Source organism: Lemur catta, chromosome 10, assembly GCF_020740605.2.
Source record: "Lemur catta isolate mLemCat1 chromosome 10, mLemCat1.pri, whole genome shotgun sequence".
NCBI classification, from domain to species: Eukaryota; Metazoa; Chordata; class Mammalia; order Primates; family Lemuridae; genus Lemur; species Lemur catta.
Genome location: NC_059137.1, coordinates 42,589,791 through 42,604,931, shown reverse-complemented (window position 1 = coordinate 42,604,931; position 15,141 = coordinate 42,589,791). Strand labels below are relative to the sequence as shown.

Here is a 15,141-nt window from a genome sequence, read left to right as displayed (position 1 = left end):
AGAATTATACCCCATAAATGCCAATAATGAATATAGTTTTAGTTTTTCAGATATTTCTTCACTGACAACTTAGTATAATTTTTTATTTCAGATAAGATTTATAAAATACCATGAAGCATTGAAGAAAGAATATTATAGAAATGCCAAAATACTATCAAAATATAGTTAATCTTGTACAGGGATTATGAATGAATAATCATTTTAAGGGTCTTATCCTAGTAGTGAACCATGTTTATATGTATATGTGTGTTTGTGTATATGTTTATATAGTATAGATCTTGGCCTTAAGAGAAATTGGGCAAAAAATATGAAAATATGGTTAAAAATCAAAATTAAAAATCATATCTTTAAACAATGACATCATTCATTTGAAAACTTCTTATGTTTGATGTTCTCAGAACACAGTAATGATTCACTGTGAAAAGATATAGCTACCTTTGACAAGCTCATGAAATTTTTTTGAAGGTAGATGGCAAGGTTTGTGGGAATAATGACAGAAATTGGCAAAAATAGAAATAATGAAATGTTAATAAATTCTAGTCAAAATGCAAGATACTGGTTTAAGATGTTTATAAAACTTAGTCACATCCATATTTGAAATGTTGAGAAATGGAAAAACAAATTATTCTTAATGTAATTCGTATTTATATTTACTGTTTTTTTTCCTTAGGAATTAGATAGACTTCAGCAACAACTAGATTCACTGAACATGAAAAAAGAGAGCCTGGAAACTGTAAGTATAAAATCAAGTAAGGGTTCTTAATAATACTGAGTTACAAAAAGATAATTCAGCCAAATATTTTAATAGAACTCATTCAAGTACATATTTATTCAGCAGTATACTAACAGAAGTTCAATACTTTTTATTCTGGACCACAAAGATCCTAGTTTGGTAATAAATTAGATTTAATTATTGAATGATGGCCTGGTACAGTGGCTTGTGCCTGTAATCCCAGCACTTTGGGAAGCTGAGGCAGGAGAATCACTTAAGGCCAGGAATTTGAGACCAGTCTGGGTGACATAGTGAGACACTGTTTCTGGAAAAAAAAAAAATTATCTGGGTACAGTGGCATGCCTGTAGTCCTAGGTACTCAGGAGGATGAGGTAGGAGAATTGCTTGAGCCCAGGAGTTTGAGGTTACAATGAGCTATGATCATGCCACTGTACTCCAGCTTGGGTGACAGAGCAAGACCCTGTCTCTATAAATGAATGAATGAATGAGTGAGTGAGTACCTACTGTATACAAAACAAATCATTTTGCCCTACTGGGGAGCATGCAAATCTAATGACAATTTAAAGACACATATACCAGAGATTGAAAACAAATGAAGAGGAAGAGAGAAGAGTTCATCACTTTAAGGAAGTTAAAGTTTGCATTTGTTTTCTTATTCATTTATTGAAAGCAATTTTTAATTCATAGCACAAAACATGTTTATAGTTAAAAAAATTGAAAAAAATAAAGGTAAAAAGTATCTGTTTTGTTTACCTCTTTCTAGACAGAACTACTAGAAAGACATTTTATTGAGTGCTTACTGTGTGCTTTTTTGAGGTTTTTGCACATATCCCCAAACATAGGCATTTAATCTTCACAACAATCCTGTAATCCCATCTTGGTTTTATAGTCGTGGAAAACCTCAAATGGGGTTCATACTTCATATGCTATCTGCAGCTTTTTTTTCACCCTAACATCCTATCTTGAATGTTTATTCATATCAGTTCTTAGAAATCCCTCTCATTATTTTAAAGTATTGAATTATATTACATTGTATCATTATAAAAGCCTTGTAGAAGAAACAGTGATTATTGTTTTCTGGGATTCTAAACAATGCTCCAGTGAAAACATACATTTTATACAAAGTTATATTAATATATCATAAGATTAATTTCTCTCATTTTATCAAACAGTATACCCACTTCTAAAATGTAAGATTGCCAAATTGCCTATCTTTTTTTGTTGAGCTGGAGTCTTGCTCTGTCACCCAGGCTGAAGTGCAGTGGCATGATCATAGCTCACTGTAACCTCAAACTCCTGGGCTCAAGCGATCCTCCTACCTCAGCCTCCCAAGTAGCTGGGATTACAGGCATGAGCCACCATCCCTGTATAATTTTTTAAAACATTTTTTGTAGAGATGGGGGGGAGGTGTCTTACTATATTGACCAGGCTGGTCTTGAACTCCTGGACTCAAGTGATTCTCTTGCCTTGGCCTCCCAAAGTGCTGGGATTACATGTGTGAGTCACTATAGCTGGCCCCAAATTGTCTTTCAAAAAGGTTCCAATTACTACTCCAAGATGTAAAGTATGAGAGTTCTTATTTTCCCCTGCACTCACTTACAGCAAGAATTATCCAACTTTTTCCAGTTTTGCTAGTTTAATAGGTAAAAATGACTACCTTGCTTTAATTTTCACTTATTTATGCATGAAGTTGAGTATCTATTTATATCTTTGTTGGCCTATGAATTTCTTTTTCTGTGAACTGCTTTTTCATGACCTTGGCACTTCAGTATACTGTCTTGTACCTCAAACTTTGCTTGCCTTTCCTGATTTCCTGTAGATTCAGGTAGATATCGTTGATGATAAGATTAGGAACAGTCATAGATTGACATGATTGCTGTCACCAAGCTTGCAGAAGAAATAAACATGAGTATTTTGTAATTCTTTCTTTTGAGATTTTGCTAGTGAAAAATTGCTTACTAAAAATATAAGGTGGTTTCCTATGTTTGGTTTCCATCTGTAGGTACACTTAATTTTTATTTCCTTGGATCTCTGTGGTTATAGAAATATGCTTTAAGGAAGAAGGACCACATTTACTATTAATATAGCCAGCTTGCAGAATTCCTCACTGTCTTTTTTTGGAGTGGGTAGGAAGGAGAGAATCAAGTCTTATTTCACTTGGCAAATTTAGTTTCCATAGGAAGAAGTGTATGCTATAACCTTAGATTTAGTTTTTGTACTGATGCAACCCTTCTTTGGCATCCCTAAAATAACATGAATTTAAAACAATTTACAATATCCTCAAATCAAGATAACATGTCACTAATTCTATTTAACTTTTGACAGATCTGTTTGTATTTATTTATTTAGGACTTGTTCTTCAAGAAGACATGTCAGATAGTGGTCAATCAACTGATATTTATTGGATATCTACTTTGTGTTCACTACTGTGTGAAGTATTAGGTCATGCTGATTTAGTTCACAGGGGTGTGAAAAGATCAGGTGAAGGATAATCATGAGCTTGAGTCTTCAGGCCCAGTGTTTTCAAGATGCAATTTGAACAAGTCTAGGATTGTTAGGCAAACAGGCGAAAATACTATGAAAAAAGAAATAAAAATATTTGCATTTCTTCTATATGTATTTTATCATCATACCTTTTCTTTATCTTATCTGAAGCTAATGCATTGCTTGAGCTATATATTTAACTCATTGCTTATAGACTTGCAAATATTTCCCTTGTCTACTTTTTCCTTTTTTTTTTTTTAACAATTTCTTCTTTTGTACTTTCAAAAAGAGGAGGTCTTCCCTCTTAAGAATTTGGTTTTTATGCTGTGGGCCTGGTTTCAAATATCATTGTTAACTCCTACAGCTTTGTTAATTTCAAAAAGTTATTTAGACCTCAGATCCTCAGTTTCCTCATCTTTTAAATGGAGATGATAGTACTATCTTGTAGAGTATTGCTTTGAGTATTAGAGATAGCATATAAAGAACATAGAGTACATTGCCTGGCATAGAACAAGTACTCAATAAATAATAATAGCTTCAAATGTCATTTTAATCATTACCACTGCCCCCATTCCTAGCTTTTTTGGTTATCTAATAAATTTTTTTCCTATGAACACACCTTATCACAAGTTATAAAATTTTTATCACATCTTTATTTCCTCTTTGTGAACCGTAGAATAGTGGTGAATACACAGTAACTATTATTGCATGTGTTAGTTCCTAGTACTGCTGTAACAAAGAATCACAAACTGGGTGGCTTAAAACAACAAAAATTTATTTTCTTACAGTTCTGGAGACTAGAAGTCTGAAATCAAGGTGTCAGCAAAACCATGCTGCCTCTGAGACTCTGAGTAGAGTCTTTCCTTAACTTTCGTCCTAGCTTCTGATGGTATCCATCAGTTCTTAGCATTACTTGACTTGTAGCTGCATCACTCCAGTCTCTTCCTATGTCATCACATGACGTTCACCCTGTGGCTCTATTGTGTCTCTGCTCTTCTTATCAGGATGCCAGTCATATTGGATTAAGACCCACCCTAATCACCTCATCTTGACTAAATCTGCAAAGACTATTTCCAAATAAAGGTCAAATTCACAAGTTTAGGATGTTAAAACTTCAACATATCTTTTTGAGCATACAAAATTGAACCCATAACATTGTGGAAAAGTATATATGTGACTTACTCAGGGGAAAATATCTTTCCTTTAGAGCTGCGGTCCCCAACTCCCAGCCAGGACTGGTACTGATCTGTGGCCTGTTAGGAACTGGGCCACACAGCAGGGCAGGTTCATCTGTATTTACAGCTGCTCCCCATCACTCACATCACTACATACACTCTGCCTCCTGTCAGAACAGCTGGGGCATTACATTTTTATAGGTGCAGGAACCCTACAGTAAACTGCGCATGTGAGGGATCTAGGTTGTGGCTCCTTATGAGAATCTAATGCTTGATGATCTGAGGTGGAGCTGAGGCAGCGATGCTAGCGCTGGGGAGCAGCTGCAAATACAGATTATCATTAGCAGAGAGGTTTTTTTTTTTTTTTTTCCTTTTGCTCTCCCATTGTAGCAAAGGAAGAACAAAAGGAGAGTCACAAAAAAGCAGCAGAGAGGTTTGACTGCACAATAAACATAATGCACTTGAATCATCCTGAAACCATCCCCCGTGTCCCCATCTTACCCAATGCCTGGAAAAATTGTCTTTCATAAAACAGGTCCCTGGTGCCAAAAAGGTTGGAGACTGCTTCTCTAGAGATCACGTTATGGACTTTGAATCTGACATCATATTTAAAGTTGTAGATATATTGTTACATTTTGTTTATTTTCCATTGGCAGACATGTCCTATATTTGTTCAAGTCTTATATTTAGAAAATAAAATAAACTATAGATACCAACTTCTTGTGAATCTTAGACTAAAAATAGCTCATGAGAGTATACAGGGATTTATTTTTATTCTTCCTGTTTAGCAATGGGCTTTATAGCATTACTGAGTAGTAAAGATATTTGATATCTATATTTAAAGATGCTGGTAGTTTAAATTTATCCTAATTTTTATAAACTGAAACTTATTTGAGAATAATTTTTGACAAAATACTAATTAAAATTTTCCCTTTTTTGTTTTCTTTAGGAAATAGCACACTCCCAGGTAAAACAGGAAGCTGTATTGCTGCATGAAAAACTTTACGAGTTAGAATCCCATCGACAGCAAATGATTGCAGAAGATAAAAGCATGGGATCTCCAATGGAAGAAAGAGAGAAATTACTTAAGCAGGTAGGAAAACAAATATACTTTTTTTAATATGTGAGGTTTTGGTAAATGTGTTGATTTGTTTTATTTAAGGAATATGAATTGAACAGAAAGCCAGTAAGTTTGTCTAAAAAAAAAAAAAAAAAGTAAAAAGTTAACTTTACCTAAATTGATGTGAAATACTTGATCAAGAAACTCTAAATAAAAGTCATTTCCTCACATAAACTATTTTTTGGTTTAAATTCTCATATATATGGTCTTTGTGCATATTTTGGCCATTATTTCATGTTTTGGATCCTTATTAGGAAAACTTGAAACTCTAAAAGATCATTAAATATTTAGATAATCTTATTGAAGATATGCTTCATTATTTGTTTTGGGCCTTGTATTTAGAAAAATGAAGTGTCCTAAGGCTAATTACTTTTTGTTGTTATTATGATCAGTGCCTCCATGAAGAGAGTAGAATTAAAATATCCTATGAAATTATGATATGTCACAAAGCTGTGTCACATGTATTCAGTAGCTTTCTTATTTCTCCAAGGCTGGCTTCAGTTTAGCTAAGTTATAATTAGCATGTTGTTTATCTTGAGACACCCTAACTATAGGGCCCTTAGAAGAACTGCGTGTATATTTGGATGCAGCTCCAGTAAGGAACTCCTTTGTGGTCTTAGATTGAGCCCAGTGTGTTTAGAAGAACCTTATAGATCAATTCAGTGACCATTTAAATGTTAGAATCATTCCAGAAAGGTTTTAAAATCTAGAACCTCTGGAGTTCCTTGGAAAGAAATCAGTAGAAGCTGGAAAGGAAAGAGTGATCTCGTGGTAGGTGTATTAGATAAAATGCAGAAAGGCTAGTTAAATTTGAATTTCAGATAAGCAATGAATAATCTTTTAGAATAAATATATGTATGAAGATGGTAAGGAAATTCCAAATATTACTTGGTATACCTATGTACTCGAAAAGTTACTCATTATTTATCTGAAATTCAAATTTAACTGGACTTGCTAAATCTAGAAACCCTACCTTGGGAAGGCAAGTGGTCTCAGAAATCCTAGATTTTTTTTTTTTTTTTTTTTTTTAGCATCATCTGGGAACTTCTTAAGAAATCCTAGATTTTTATATCAATGGATCTAGGCCTGAAGATGTGTTAACTTCATGCCACCTTGTGGATAGGTGTGGGTATATCAGTTACTACCTTTTATTTGAAAAAGAAAGGAATCTGTGAATAGTTCCTTAGTGATGTTTCCTTTAACTTCAAAGTTTGAAATCTAAGACATAGGTTTCAAGAAAGAGACTGGAGGTATGACTACATGATGAGTGCCAGGTGCACTGTCTGGAGAATGAGAACGGACGCGCTTGGGACTCTGACTCGGGGGGATGGGTGGGACATGGAAAATGTATATAACCTAAACTTATGTACCCCCATGATGAGCTGAAATAAAAAAATATATATATATAAAAAATAAAAATAAAAAAATAAAAAAAATAAAAAAGGTTTCCAACTAATAAATAAACGTCACTATTTTAAAAAAAAAAAAAAAAAGAAAGAAAGAGACTGGATTTGACATTTTAGTACAGCATACTCTAGAAGGAAATTGTCTTTAAAATAGTCTTATAATGGAGTTATTCTTTAAATATTATTTTCTTTTTCTGCCTTAATAGGTTAAAGAAGATAATCAGGAAATAGCCAGCATGGAGAGACAGTAAGTACCTTTGTACTAGGACATTTTACATCAATTCTTCATCTTTTAAATTACATTCTAGTGGTACAAGAGTGCATATTGTTACAGGAATTCTTTCCTTGGTTCACATTGATAATGTTGATACAGCTTTCAATATTATAGTTTTAAATATGTCTTTAAGTGTTTAATTAAGAGCCATTGCATAGTATAATTGCTTTTTTAAAACAGCTTTATTAATATATAATTCATACCATGTAATTCACATGTTTAAAGTGTACAATTCAGAGCTTTTTAATATATTCACAGAGTTGTGCGACCATCACCCCAGTCAAGTTTAGAAAAGTTCAGTTACTCCAATAAAACCCTACACCCCTTCACCGTCATCTTCCTCACCCTTCTTCCAGCTCTAGGCAACTAATAATGTACTTTATGTCTCTGTAGATTTGCCTATTCTGGACATTTCATATAAATGTAATTTTATAATACATGGTTCTATATGGCTGGTTACTTAGCATAATGTTTTCAAAGTTCATCTGTATTGTAGCATATATCAATATTTCATTTCTTTTTACTGCCAAATAATATTCCATTATATGAATATACCATATTTTATCCACTCATTAGTTGATAGATATTTGAGTTGTTACCATTTTTTAACTATTATGAATTATGCTATTATGAACATCCATGTACAAGTTTTTGTGTGGACATACGTTTTCACTTCTCCTGTGTATATACCTAAGAATGGAATTGCTGGCTCTTGTTGTACTCTATGTTTAACTTTTTGAGGAACTGCCAGACTGTTTTCCAAAGCAGCTGCACCATTTTACATATCCACCGGCAGTGTATGAGGGCTCCAGTTTCTCCACGTCCTCACCAACACTTGTTATTGTAGTATCTTGTTATGGTTTTGATTTGCATTTCCCTGATGGCTAATGATGTTGAGCTTTTTTTCATGTACTTATTGGCCATGTATATATCTTTGAGTAAATGTTTATTCAGATCGTTTGCCCATTTTAAAAAAATTTTTTAGTTATTATGGGAACATAATAGCTGTATGCGTTTATGGGGTACATGTGATGTTTTGATACAGGCATACAATGTGCAATAATCAAATCAGAATAATTGAGGTATCTATCACCTCAAGCATTTATCATTTCTTTGTTTTAGGAACATGCTTTTAGTTATTTTAAAGTATACAATAACTTACTGACTATAGACACCCTATTGTGCTATTAAATATTAGATATTGATCATTCTATCTGACTATATTTTTATACCCATTAACCATCCCTACTTTATTCCCCCTGCCCCTGCTACTCTTCCCAGCCTCTGGTAACCATCATTCTTACTCTCTATCTCCATGAGATTAATTAATTGTTTTAATTTTTAGATCCCACTATGAGTGAGAACATGCAAAATTTGTCTTTCTGTGTTTGGCTTATTTCACTTAACATAATGTTCTCTGGTTACATCCATGTTTTTGCCAATGACAGGATTTTATTCTTTTGTATGGCTGAATAATACCCATCGTGTATATGTACCACATTTTCTTTATCCATTCATACATTAATGGACACTTAGGTTGATTCCAGATCTTGGCTATTGTGAATAGTGCTGCAATAAACATGGGAGCTTTGCTCATTTTTTGATGAGGTTATTTGTCTTTTTATTATTGAACTGTAACAGTTCTTTATATATTTAAGATAGAAGTACCTTATCAGATACATAATTTGAAAAAAGTTTCTCTCATCCTGTGGGTTTTTTCACTTTCTTGATGGTGCCCTTGGAAGCACAAAAGTTTTCAGTTTTGATGACATCCAGTTTATCTATTTTTTCTTTTGTTGCTTGTGCTTTTGGTGTCATATCTAAGAAATCAATGCCTAATCCAAGATCATGAAGACTATGCCCCTGTTTTCTTCTAAGAATTTTATAGTTTAGCTCTTACATTTATATCTTTGGTCCATTTTGAGTTAAGTTTTATATATGATATGAGGTAGGAGTCCAGTTTTATTCTTCGTTTGTGCATATCCAGTTGTCCCAGCACCATTTGTTGAAAATTCTCTTCTTTCCCCATTTAATTATCTTGGTACCGTTGTTGAAAATCAGTTGACCATAGGTATATGGTCTTATTTCTGGACTCACAATTCTAGTTCATTCATATAAATGTCTATCCTTATTCTAGTACCACATTATCTTGATTACTGTAACTTTACAGTAACTATAACTGCTTTTCATTAAAATTCTAACTCATATAATCTTCTACTAATGGTGGATTTTCCCTTATTTTCTAATTTTTGAGACTAATTTGCCAACTTAGTTTAGTTTATACAAACCTACAAAAAGAAGGTTGTTAAAGATTTTTTACTTTCTTAATATTCTAAGTCAAACTCAAAACAAGGTTGAGAAAGGTTTCCTGTTGAAGTCAGCCAACCTAATGTTCTCAGAATATATTTCTGCTCCAACTAGGAATCATAAAAAAAGTCTATAAAAAGATTTTTCTCTCTAAATTTATAGTATTGTGCTCAGAAGAGAGCATATTAGTTCTAGATATTGTTTATGCAACTTAGAAAAGATATCCTAACATCATTAAGTGTTTTTACTCAATGTCTGCATTATCTTTATAAATTTATTAACATATTTTCAACAGGCTAACAGATATAAAAGAAAAAATAAATCAGTTTAATGATGAAATTAGACAACTTGACATGGATTTAGAGGAACACCAAGGTAATGTTTCTTGTATTTCTATAATGTAGCTTAACAGATACGTAGCAGTAGTGGTACAGTGTTAACCAGTATCTCAGGGACTATTTAACTACCCAGGATTTATTATTTCTTTATGACATTACTAACTTTACTAACATGTATACTAAGTATTATAAGTAATATTAAAGCAATTTTTTAAACTGAACAAAAACTTGAAATAACTTGAAATGGTTACATAATGATAAGAACATATATAGTTTTGCAGAGCAGTTTTTTATGAAAAAGTAAAATCGTTTAAAGTGGTTACAGATTCTTAAGTTATACTAATTCAGTACGGGCAACTGTTAATTTATGATGATAACTGGTAGCATTGGAGGTAAGAATCTAATCACAGATATCACAGATAACCCAGAAAGAATTAATTCCCCAGCCAGGCCCAGTAATGTAGTAGCAAGCACTGATCATCCCATTCCTTCTCCAGCTTTCCCCAGTGGTGGAATCTGAAGAACCAATGAAGGGACTAGAACACTTGAGGGAGCTTTGGGTCTGAACAAGTAAAACATCTATGGCGAGGTTTGGGAGCCACTTATGTGTGCTTGGTGGAAGAGGTTGGGCATTACAGTTTTCTAGTCAGCTTCTCCCTAATAAGGAAGAGAAAAATGGGTTTCCCATGGTACTTTAAAAACATTTTAAGTGCAAACCAGTTAATATACTCTTGGATTATCAAGAATTGACTGTATATTCTTACATGTTAGGTATGATATAAACAAGTGTGCACATACATGTATTCCTATTTTGGGTAACAAAACATTCATAGTCAGGGAAAAGAATGGTCTATTCCTAAATTAAGTTTTTAAATTCAGGTTTAAGGGTTCTGTATCAGTTTTATTTATACTTTTTCTTGATTGTGAATGATATCATTAACTACTGTTGATTGATTACATAATTCCTGGGCTGGGCACTTTGCAGTCTTTGGAAGAATGCTTTGAAACCTTGTTAGCCCATTTTATACATGTTGAAGCTCAAAGGAGTTATGCAATTTACTCAAATTCCCCCAGCTAGCAAGGAGTAAAGGCCAGATTTAAACCAAGATGTCTTTGCCTCAAAAGCCTTAGTTCTCTTGCCTAAACCTAAATTTGACTTTCTGATATGAAGTATTGGATTTCTGAAATAAAAATGTTCTTATGAAATACCTAAATAGTTTTATTTACATATGGCTACTGATGGCTTTACATAAGGCAAGTAAAGGCAGACAGACTTTAAGTCCCAGTTATTAGCTAAGTAAACTTGCCTGAGCTTTAGTCTTCTCATCTGCAAAGTTAATACAATGGTCCTATCTCACTAAGGTTTATGAATATTAAATGGCGTACACAGCAAGGTAGACTCACAATAAGTTGTTAAGACTAAGGTCATGTTATTGTCTTTTTAAAAATATTTATTTATTCATTTTCATTGACAAATAAAAATTGTATATATTTCTTGTATACAACATGATGTTTTGAAGTATGTATACATTGTGGAATGGCTAAACTGAGCTAATCAATATTAATATATGTATTACCTCATATACTTATTTTTTGTGGTTAGAATGTTCAAAGTCCACTCTCTTAGCTATCTTCAAAAATATACTACCTTGTTATTAACTATAGTCAGTATATTGTACAACAGATCTCTTGAACTTCTAACTGAAATTTTGTATCTTTTGACCATGTTATTTTCTTTTATGAAATTATTTCATTGATTTTGATTTATATGGATCCAGTATTCTATTCTAGACTTTATTAATATATGTAAAACTATTCTGAAAAATCTGGTAATGTTCTTGATTTTAGATCCCTTATAGGATACATTCTAAATAGTTTTCCTAAATCTAGATTTCTAACATTCAATTTCTTTCCATTTAAATAATGTATTTGTGGAGCAACAATTTACTATTACTTACTAGTTCTAAGACAAATAGAATGTTTTGAATTTTAGCTTCCATTTCCTTTTTGTTTTCTAACTTTTGTCCTTTTTTATTAATGTAGAAAAAAATGATCTATAATGCAGTGCAATAGTGGCAAAAAGCATTTATAGATAAGCATATATATAGATACATGTGATATATAAATACTGTACATATGTATGCTTGTATATATATATATGTGATGTGTGTGTATATATATATATATATATCTCATGCATTCATTTTTCATTCTTCTGCTACACTGTGATCATCCTAGACTATTGGTATGACAGCAGAAGGAGTTTTTGTTAGAAGGTTACTTGTTAGAAGGTTACTTGTTAGTTCAGGACCTCATTATTTTTTGCCTGAACTATAGCAGTAGCCTCTTAACTGGTCTCCCAACCTCCAGTCTTACCCCTTCCTCAGATTCTTCCACCAAAATGCTGCCTGAGTGACTTGTGTCTTTCTCCTGCTTAACAGTGGTTTCCCATGATGTACAAAATAAAGCTCAAGAATTTTTGCATGCTATACTATAGTAGTCCCTCTGTAATCTGGCCTCTACATCATCAGCCTCCCCTCTCACCCCTCATCATCTCTAGCCTTATATTCTGAAGAGAATCTAATTTTGGCACTCCATACCTCATCCCTCTTACTCTGTGTCAAACTGTTTTGTGCCCCAACTCTTTGCTCATATTATTTGTTCCCTTGTCTTGAATGTTCTTTTCCTTTTATTTACCTTACTCAATTCTCATCCTTTAAGATCTAGCTCAGGTACCCTCTCATTCAGCATAACTCTGACTTCCTTCCCTGACCTGTTTCTGGGCTGTGCTAAGTGAGCAACCCCTCTCTCTGTTATCAGAGCACACCATTCATAAATATATCACTGCATTGACCATATTATATTACAATTATCTACTTTTGTGTTTGTCTTCCCCTCTTAGGCTATAAGTCCACAAGGACAAGGGATAGTGTCTTACTCACTTTGGTAATCTCTTTCATCAACACAGTGTCTGTGAAAGCAAATACTCATTAAATGTTTGTGGAATGAACTAAACAATTCATATTTTAGCAAAGAAAGAGTTATAGAGTGAACTAAAGGTGAAAGTAGGGCTCTGATCATTTCTTCGGGCTCTCTAGTTTTAGGATGTAAGTATGCACTCTTCCCCAGAGAGCTTAACTGCAGAGGTTCTATTATTTTCTAAAGGATTTCTACCTTGGGTTCATGTTTTCCAATAAAGCAGTGGATGGTTATCTGCATCTGCATTCTCAGCAGTTCCTTGATTCAAGATTGTAGATGATCCATTCCTTAGGATGTGGATGATAAGTTATTTTGGCTTTCTGGTCCATACTTAGCTCTGTCCCCTGGCTTTATCCCATCTTTGGTCCCTTTTTATTCATTTCTTATGTGCTACCTGGCATCTCTGATTAATGGCACCTGTGTGTAATCCAACTAGGTCACCTTTTTGCCTTGTAGGGTTTCTTGTTAAGATAGCACATAAACCATTAATGATATTTATACATGTCTGACTTTTTTAGGAGTTGCTCCAACCTTTCAGTTTTCAAATAAATTTAAAATTTATTTGAAAAATTATTTTAAAAAATATTTACATAATTCATTCTAAATTCAAAGGCATCCTTGGGTACTGGGTTAGGTACAATTATATTTTTGCTAGGTGTTAATAGTGACCCTGTAATCCAATAAACTTCCTCAATATATCATAGTTATTCATTTGATAGATAAAGTTACAATTTGCCAGACATTACATTAAATAATTATGTCTCAAAGTTAACTAAAGGAAATCAGTTAGCAGTTATTTGGGTATGTTATGAAAATGTTTATTGTTCTTAGATGCTGAGTTATTAGTCTGTGTGGCAATCTGCGATAATGCAGAGAAAATCCCTATAATACACTTAGACTTTTGACCAATTCTTTGCTCTCAAGTATTTAGTCTTCATAATTGATTTTTAAAAATAAAATCTTATACAGAAAATTTTCTTTATAAGAATATTATTATCTTTTTTAAACCACTGGGATATTTGATTCTAGCATGTTAAATATTTGCTAGACTTCACCCATATAGTTTTTCTTTGTTGATGGATAGGGTAATTTTGTTATATGGGTTCCAAATTTATTTAGGCATAAATATGTACACTATTCTATATTTTAGCAGGGAAGGAGTTTTTTTTCCTAACTAGGAACAATGAGAAATAGCTCTAAGGAAAGTCATATGCTCAGAATTTGGCTATAAACTCTGGATTGTTAGTAAAGCAGAACATTATTGGCAGATGCCATGCTACTTTTCATACAAGCCTGAACCCATCCTAATTTCTCCTTTCTCAGTTGAAATGCCAACAATTGAATATTTACGTAAATACTGCTTTTTTAAATGATGCTTCTGTATAAGCAAAGGAAAGGAATAGAAAAAGCATTGTTGCTCTGAATAAAGTAAAACATAAAATAGGTAATAGTAGCTTATGTTATCACTGAACACAGAATATTATTTTCAGTAAAGATCCTTTTGTCCTTAAGGGTTACTTCTAACATAAAGCCAAGAAACTTTAAAAAAAAAAAAAAAGATTGGGTCTTGCTGTGTTGCTCATGCTGGAGTGCAATGGGTATTTGTTACCTAAGAAATTTTTTATTGTCACCACAAATTAATAGTACCAAGTTTATATCTCATGTTAAAGTTCTATTATACAAAGTAAATAATGTTTCTTGGTCCACTTAGCTCAAATCAGGCCCTTGCTTTTACTCTTTACTATCTTACATTAAATAAATTCTAAAAAGAAACTGTTATTATTATGAGACATGTCAAAACCTTTTATGGAGTAGGAGCACAAAATAAATGATCAGTCTTCTATGCAAAATTATTGAACCTTTTGAAATCAGGATGGTCCTTAGCTTTACCCAATGCTGGCTTAGGTTTCGGCTTTCTCAAGACTGTTGTTAGTTGCCACTTGTCCGTCTGCTCTCAGCATCCTGAATCTTATTGCTATTATCTCCTGTTCTATTTTCTCCATTGCTGGGAGTCTATACCTTTAAAAATTCTTTTGACTATATTTTTAGTGGTGTTTGGAGGAGTATCAAAATTAGATGTGCATGTTCAACTGGCCACCTTTACCAAGAAATTACCAATTATAAACTTACTTTCCTAGAATTTCTAAGAGAATAATCACCTTGAAGGTACTTCATTTTACTATTTTTTTACACGTGTGTGTGCGCGTGTGTTTTGCCTCAAATGACCATTGTCATGTGCTTTCATTAACTCGAACAATTAGCCTCAATATATAGGAGATCATCCCTTAATGCTTTTTAAAAAATTTCCTTAAAGTAGTTTAAATT

General features: G+C 33.0%; 1 protein-coding gene across 2 annotated transcripts in view; it reads left to right on the top strand.

The window, feature by feature from the left end:
* Positions 1-15,141, top strand: part of IFT74 (intraflagellar transport 74) — a 78,332-nt gene that overhangs the window by 34,643 nt on the left and 28,548 nt on the right. For both annotated transcript variants that reach the window (XM_045563795.1, XM_045563796.1), the window contains 4 exons: positions 671-733; positions 5,342-5,485; positions 7,125-7,165; positions 9,795-9,874. In XM_045563795.1, the coding sequence (XP_045419751.1) occupies positions 671-733; positions 5,342-5,485; positions 7,125-7,165; positions 9,795-9,874 (328 nt within the window). The remainder of the gene's footprint in view (positions 1-670; positions 734-5,341; positions 5,486-7,124; positions 7,166-9,794; positions 9,875-15,141) is intronic.